Below are 7,780 nucleotides of genomic sequence, written 5' to 3'. Positions count from 1 at the left end.
CTCAAACATAGTTCCTCTTGTCGTAGCTGGTGACGGCGGAGCGTGGGGCAGAGTAGGCCACCTTGCCGGTGGGGTACCTGTCATCTTTGGGGGGGCAGGAGCAGCAGAGCAGGGCCCCCCCCAGCATCAGGAGCGCGGAGGCCGCCCAGCCCACGTAGAGCGAGGTGCCCAGCTCCCGCTTCTGCGCGTCAATCACCAGCGGGTTGTAGAAATCCCGGATGATCGTGTTGGCCGACCAGGAGACGGGGATGAGGGTCATGACGCCGGAGAGGAGGAAGATGACGCCGGAGACGATGGTGATCTTGGCTTTGGTGCTCTCATCCTCCACGCAGCGGGTGCACTGGGCGCCCACGATGGCCACCAGTAAACCCAGGACAGCCAAGACGATGGCCACCACCAGGAGGGCACGGGCGGCTTGCAGGTCCTGCGGCAGGGCCAGCATGGAGTCGTAGACCTTGCACTGCATCTGCCCCGTGCTCTGCACCACGCAGTTCATCCACAGCCCTTCCCAGATGATCTGGGCCGTCACGATGTTGTTGCCGATGAAGGCCGTCACCCTCCACATGGGCAATGCGCAACAGATGATGCTGCACAACCAACCCAGCACCGACAAGGCCACCCCGCCGATCTCCAATCCCATCGACATGGTGGCCGGTTCGCTGCCGCGCTCCGGGCGATGGCGGAGAAGAACCCACGGACCGAAACCGTCTCCTTCACCCTTCGCTGCTCGCAGCCCTTGGGGGATCAGCTTACACCTGGGTGCACCTGTGTTTATAAGGGCTGGCGGGGCCAGCTCAAGTGCCCGCCCGGGGTGGGGTTTCACTGCTGGACGCTCCTCTCCGCTCCTCCGTCACCGTCACCCACGTCCCACACCCTCCCCTTTGTTTGCAGAGATGGCACCGAGTTACTGGAGAAGGGCGGGAGGGAGAGAGACGCCACCTGTTACGGCCATCCCCTTGGTTTCGGGGCGATGGGTACCGGGAAACACGGCCACCGTGCTCATTCGGACCCACCGGACCCCCTTAGGGACCTGGAAATCCCTCGGCTTTGCCATTCCCCCCCAGAGGTGCCAGCGGGTCAGGGTTTGGTTTATTTCTGGAGAGTCTTATCAGTGCTCACGTTTAACCGGGGTTCGGCAAGCGCTGAGCACCTTTGTGTTGCCGTGCAAAGTGCAACCCTTTCGCCGTGCCATGATGCTTGTTGTTTTGGCACAGCTGTCCTAGGGGAGCCATGGGTGGTCACCGTGCCGGGCAGGGAACACTGGTGGGAATCCCCCAACCGGATGGTAAATATCTTTACTCATCCTGCTGATATATTTTGGCCTTGAAGGAAGCAGATAAGGCACGTAACTGCCCCGGCAGTGTCACCCCATCAACCCAAGCAGGCAGCCAGCAAAGGGAAAAAAAAAACCACAAGGCAGGTGCAGGCAGGCTGCCGGCAGTCACGCTCAGACCTGGCAGCGGCAGCCCCATGGCTGTGGGGGTGCATGTGTCTCCCCCATCAACCATCCCCCCCAACCTTGCATGCTGGTGGTGGTGCCGGTATTTCCAGGTCCCCCCCTCCCCAGGAATGTGGTTGCTGGCCCCTGCCGGACACGGGCTTGCTCCTGCCTGTTCCCTGCCTGCACCGAAATCTCCCCTACGACTTATTAACTATTCAAGAGCGCAGCGGGATGCTGGCAGCCGGCATGGCGGTGGGAGCCCTCCCTGCTCGGGCACCCGAGGTCTGCGATGGGGGGGAGCCCTGTGTCTGCCTGGCTGTACCCTGCAGCACCCTGACACCCCATAGCCAGGGGGGTGTTGGCTTCAGGTGCCCCACAGCGCTCCGAAACCCCATATCTGGCTGGGTCAGCTTCTGCTGCCCTGCAGCATCTCATAGCCAGTGGGGTCAGCCTCTGCCACCCCAGAGCACCCCGACACCCCATACCTGGCTGGATCAGCAGTTGTCACCCCACGTCACCCCAGCACCCTGTATCCATCTGGGTTGGCCTCCAGCCCCTTGCAGCACCCTGTATCTGACCTACAGCACCCTGTGACACCCCAATACCCTGTATCCAGCCAGGTTAGCCTCTGCCAACCATCTTGCCCCATTTTGGGGCATCCCCAAAATACCCCTTATCTGGCCACGTGGGCTTCTACCACCCCATGGCACCCCAAAACCTCCTGTATCTTGGCTGGGTGGGCTTCTGCTACCCCATTGTACCCTAATCACCCCACTGAGCCCCTCACAGCTGGCCAGGATTGGTGGCTGTGGGGGTACCCAGGGGTGACCCCATATGTGCTGCCGAGGGGGAGCCCATGCAAGCAGCACCCCAGGGATTTGCACCCTTGTTGTTGGGGGGTGCTGGGGGTCCTGGCCCTCGGGGGCACCCTGGGGTGCCCGTGATGCCAGTGCTGCCAGCAGGCGATGATGGGTACAGGGCCAGGCCTGCTGGGGTGCAGCTGGCGCTACACTGCCAACCCCCAAACAGAGCGGGCTCTGGGCTGGCCGAGGGCCCCCCAGGTCCGCAGGCAGGGGTGCCGGCAACATGCACCTCAGGCAGCGCGCTTCTGGTGGCCCTGGGGTGCCGGTGCGCACAGGCACACAGATGCGCACGCACACGCACAAACGCACACCCCCTCTGCCGGCAGGGACACCCGGACACGCAGCTGCACACACAGACAGACACACGCTCACAGACAGAGGCGAACAGGCACACGACGGCGCTACAGGTGCTCACACGCGCACCCCATGGCACGCACACGGCTGCAGATACACCAGCACGTGCACCCACAGACACACATGGCTGCAGGGGCTGTGGGGCAGGGGGGTTCCCCAGGCAGGGCTGTGGGGCAGGGGTAGGGGCAGAGTTATACTACAGGTGGGGGTGTGGGGCAATGGAGATACCCCAGGTAGGAGTGTGGGGCAGGGGGGGATACCCCCAGGTGGGCATGTGGGGCAGGAAAAGAGGGGGATACCCCAGGTGGGCGTATGGGGCAGTGGGGATGCCCCTGGGGTAGGGGCTGCTGGGGCAGGGATGGGGTGAGACGGGGCAGGCAAAGCACCGCAGCCCCCGACCCTGCAATCAGAGCCCCACACGCCGCGTCCCCACTTCGTCATCCCAAATTGCCCAAAGTACAGGCTGCGCGCACTGCCGTGCCGGCCCGGGGCAGCTGCTGCTACCTGACTCACGACAGAAGAAGGGGCAAATCACCGGGGTTTCGGGGTGCCGGCCACCACCGCCACACGCTTCAGGATGCATTCTTGTGGCGAGCAAACCGGCTTGCCAGTGTTTACCAAAACCAGCTGAGTGGGGCCAGCATCCCTGCGGGGGTCCTGGGAGCATCTCCATCACTTCTGCTGCTGCATCCCCCACCCTGGTGAAACCGCTCCGCTCTCCCCCTGCAGCTGGGAAGGGATGGGGAGTATCACCCAAAGCAAGTCCCCCAGGATGGGGACAAGGTGGGATGGCCGCATGGAGCCACCAGTGACACGGGGACAGGTTTGCACCCCCAGTAATGTGGTGATCCCAGATGAAAGTCAGACCCAAAGGTCAAAGGAGCATTGCCCGTTTGGTGGCCCACGCTGCGGGAAGGACTCCTGTGCTGGCAGAGGGGGACACCCACTGCAGGCATCCCCCCATCCCCACCCAGCACCCAGCACCCCCGGGGGTGAGCAGGAGGTGACAGCAGAAACCGCCCCGGGCATCGCGGGCCGCGTCCCGCTCACGTGCATCCAGCAGCCAGCACAGGTTTTGGGGTGTTCCCCCTCCCCTGCGGTCTCGGGAGTGACGGCGTGTTTCCCCCCCTGGGGGAGCTGGGCCGGGGCGGTAAGTGCTGCCTCGGCTGCTTATATTTCAGGCGTGGGGCTGCTGGCTCTGCCCCGGCCAGGGCACACAGGCAGCCCATTGTTGAAGCCCCTTCGGCGGCGGCGGAGAGCAGGTAAGGCAGCTCCAAGCATCAATGGTAGCTCTGTCTGCCGGCGGGGTGGGGATGGAGCTGCCAGCAACGCCGGCGCCCGACCGGCACATGGGGAGCTGGAGGGTGGTGGGGGGCACGGTCCAGCGGGACCTTGGAGGGGGCTGGCAGCTCGCACGAGGAATGCTGGGACGCCCGAAATCTCAGTGTGCCTGGGGCATCCCAACCCTGATGGCTTCAGATCAGCTTCTCTGGGGCTTTGCTGCAGCACCCTGCTTCCTCCGAGCATCGCCTGTGGGGGCACCCCCATTGCACCACTGGCATCCCCCTTCCTGAGCCATGGCTGTCGTCTCCCCCATCCCTTTGACAAACACCTCGGCAGCACTTGGGCATATTTTCCCTGTTCAGAGATGCTTTTTGCTCAGCAAATTGGGCAGGGCTTTTATTTTCAGAGCGACTTCAGGCCGAAGGTCCCATTTCTCGCAGCAGCACTCGCTGCCTGGCGGCTGTGTCCCTCTGGGGACCCCACAGCTCCCGGCACACCGCTCCTCTCCTGCCGAGCCGACAAGACTTTGCTTTCCCCTAGTGGGAAACAACCTGACTCTGCATATTTGAGCCCGTCGCGGGGGTTTTATGTTGGGCAAGTACTTTTTTTGGGAACATTTAGTCTCTGGGCTGCCGGTAACTAATCCCCGGCCGCTGGCAGGGAGAGGCTGCCCAGCTCCGTGCCGGCTGAGCAGAAGGGCTGGTGCTGCGCCTCGCTTGGTGGATGTGAAGCTGGAGATCCCAGTGGATCACCACTTGCCGGCAAGTTTTCCCAACCTTTTCGGGACCTCGAGGTAGCCAGGGTGGCGAGTCTGTGTGTGGGTGCTGGGGGATGAGGGGCTTTTGGCTCAGTGGCATGGGGGCTGAGCCGGTGCTGGGTGCGCACATGAGGTGGGAATGTCATGTGTGTCCTGGGTGGAGATGTCCCAAGCCTTTTTGCAGAGGGCTCGTGCCCCAAGCTCTCTGCCCGTGGGGTGTCCTCTGCCGTGGGCAAGGTCAGGGCGGCGCAGCCTCCGCCGGGCACCTAGTGTGCCTGGCTTCATGGTGACACCGGGTTTAATGCCACCTCCCTGCCCAGGATGGCCTCGCTGCCCAGCCGTGGGGCTGTGGTACGTCCCCATCCTGATGAAGCAGGGACGATTGGTGGAGCGCGTTTCCAGAGCCACGAAGGCTGGTGGCTGATGTGCCGGGATGGGAGCTCTGAAGTCACTGGCCCTGTTAGCACACAGTGGAGTAGGACAGGAGCTCAGGCCCCTCCGCCCTGCAAATCTCACTGGATTTGGGGCAGGGCACCCGCACCCAGCTGGGTGCTGGGGCAGGTGCTGCGTGGCAAAGGCTCAGGATGGGGCAAGCACCCCGTTTTGGAGTGGAGGAGCTCCCTGCTGAGCGGGTGGGCTGTGGTCCCATCACAGCGTGTCCCTGTGCCATGTCTGCTTGTAGGTGGCACCAGGACGAAGCCAGGGCTGAGGTCCTGCAAGATGCACCCAGGCATCTGAGATGGGGCTGTGGGGCTCGTGTCCATGCAATGATGGCCCCAAACGACACGTGCTGAGGTGCTTGTCAGTGCCACGGTCCTACCCATGCCGCGCCAGCACCCTCTGGCTCAGTGGGCATTGGGGTGGCGTGCTGCCCCAAGGGTTGGCTGTTGCTCCTCCGCTCCCTGCCGAGCTTGTGTCCGTCTGTCCTGCTGGCTGGCAGTGCTGGCAACACAGGGCTGGCTGTGCTGGCTGGGTGAGCGTGTCGCTGGGGGATGTGGGGAAGGGCACGGGGGCTGTTTCTGGGTGGCAGCCGCCAGTTTGAATATATGTCACGTTCCAGCTTTAATTACAGTAATTGGCTGTCGGAGGGCTGTGCTGGCGCCTGCTCTGGCTCCGAGGGGGAGCGTGAGCAGCTCAGGTGTTTGATGCTCAGTGCACAGAGGAGTCCCTGTCCCCACCTTGCCATTTGTCCGCAGCCCAGAAGCATGTTCCCACATGCCTGTGGGGACACGGCCCATGCAAAGTGCACACACGCGTTGGCACGTGCCTGTCTCCAGCCACAAATAATTTGGTGGTTATAGCAGCTGGCTGGGAGGTGAAAGCCATGCTCAGCCTCAGGCAGAGTCTGGCCCCGGCGGAGATGCTCTAGAGCCCCACAGATTAAAGGGAGCTCTTGACCATGAGGCTCCAGCCCCGGGGTGGGCACACTGGTATGTAAGCAATGCGGGCGCTCCAGCAGGATAGACAGATGAACGGATGGAGCATCCCAGTGTCTGGGTGGCTCCTCCGGCACAGGTCAGGCAGGCAGGACCCCGGCTTGTCCCCATGGGTCAGGGGCTGCAGCAAGACCCGAGCATCCCTGAGTGCCTGGGCTCTGCCCTGCCTGCTGCTGCCGTGCCGGGCACTGGCATCCCCAGACCGGGCGCCGTTGGCATCCTCATGGCACCGCGGTGGATGGAACACCCGGCTCATCCCACGGCATTGGGGCACGATGCTCAGGGAGGTCCCGGAGTGGGCAGCGACAGCTCTAGAGCCTGTTGTGCTAAACAATTAGCACAAGTGATTGGATCGTATTGGTAACCCCAGTGCTTGGAAAAACTAAGATTATCTCAGGCACTGTTATCTTTTCTGGAGGCCCAGGATTAAGCTGGGGTGGGGGAACGGTGCAATGTCCATCTATCCGTCCTTGCAGTCTGTCTGGCCTCGTGCTGCACCTGCGCGGAAGCTGGAAGGACTTTGGAGGTAGCAGGGAGGGGATGTGTGCGGGGGGGCTCATGGATTAAAGGAGAAGAGGTCGGGCAGTGCCCAAAGTATCAGCATCAGTATTGGCATTGGCATTGGTATTGGCACAGCCTGGCCAGCGGAAATGGCTGGTTGTGCCAAAATGCTGTCAGCAACAGGCAGCCCTGCAGGCCCCGCTGCCCTGCCTGCACCTGGCACCCTGGTCACCAGTGGGGCAGCAGCGGCACTGGGACACCTCGACGCCACCTCTGCCCCCTGCAGCCCTGACTCGCTGAGCCTGGCCAGCACTGCAGGCAGTGCAGGCAGCGCAGGCAGCGCAGGCAGCAGGACGTCGGCAGGGTTGGGACCAAGGGCTGCCGTGTGAACGGCGTCTTGGCAGTGGAGCACAAGGTGGGGTGGGTTTTGGGGTCTGCCCCCATCCTGCCCCGGGCAGGGCCGTCTCCCCTCCATGCGGAGCCGGCAGCCGCTCCAACCGGTTTATGGGTCTGGGCGGTGACACCGTGCGCCTGAGGCCTGATGGAGGGCTGGGAAGAGCTGGTACAGACGCCAAGGAACAAACAAGAGCCGCTTGTGTCCTGCTGGGCATGGAGCCCAGCAGCGGGGCAGGGACGGTGTGCTGCTCCCCCAGCACAGGGCCGCAGGGGGCTGGAGGGTGGACTGCTGCCAGAGCAGCCAGCCCCACGAGCTGGGGGGAAACTGAGGCACGAAATCATGGAGGGACCCCATCTGGGTGATGGAGCAGGAGGCTGTGGCAGCGACAGCAGAGACATCCTGATGCCCGGACACTGGCTCTTCCCAGGCTGAGCCCCAGCAACTGCCCTTGGCATCTCCCGCCTGCCCACAGGCAGCAGTGGGATGCACTCCTGCGCCTGGGTGGCCTGATGCCAGTCCCCTGTGTCCTCCTCTGTGGGAGCAGCCGGGATAATAAGTGTCATCGCTTCGGGGAGAAATGCAAGTGGAGGAATCCCGGGAAACTGGTTTTACCCCTCCGTCCGGTGCTGGCGGCAGGACGGCGGCTGCAGCAGTGCTCCTCCCTCTGCAAAGGCATATAATGCCTGCCATGGTCCCGGCAGCCGGCACTGCGCTGTGGGAAGTGGGCAGGGGTGCAGGCGGCGAGCG

At 63.4% G+C, this 7,780-nt stretch overlaps 1 protein-coding gene across 1 annotated transcript; it reads right to left on the bottom strand.

Moving 5' to 3' along the window:
* Position 1: 1 nt before the first annotated feature.
* CLDN3 (claudin 3) lies at positions 2-728 on the bottom strand. The gene has a single exon (XM_010585923.1). The coding sequence runs from the start codon at positions 644-646 to the stop codon at positions 2-4; it is 645 nt and encodes a 214-aa protein (XP_010584225.1). The 5' UTR covers positions 647-728.
* Between the last annotated feature and the right edge of the window lie 7,052 nt (positions 729-7,780).

This window comes from Haliaeetus leucocephalus, unplaced genomic scaffold, assembly GCF_000737465.1.
Source record: "Haliaeetus leucocephalus isolate CR32 unplaced genomic scaffold, Haliaeetus_leucocephalus-4.0 Scaffold136, whole genome shotgun sequence".
NCBI classification, from domain to species: domain Eukaryota; kingdom Metazoa; phylum Chordata; class Aves; order Accipitriformes; family Accipitridae; genus Haliaeetus; species Haliaeetus leucocephalus.
This window is presented reverse-complemented; position numbering and strand designations above follow the sequence as displayed.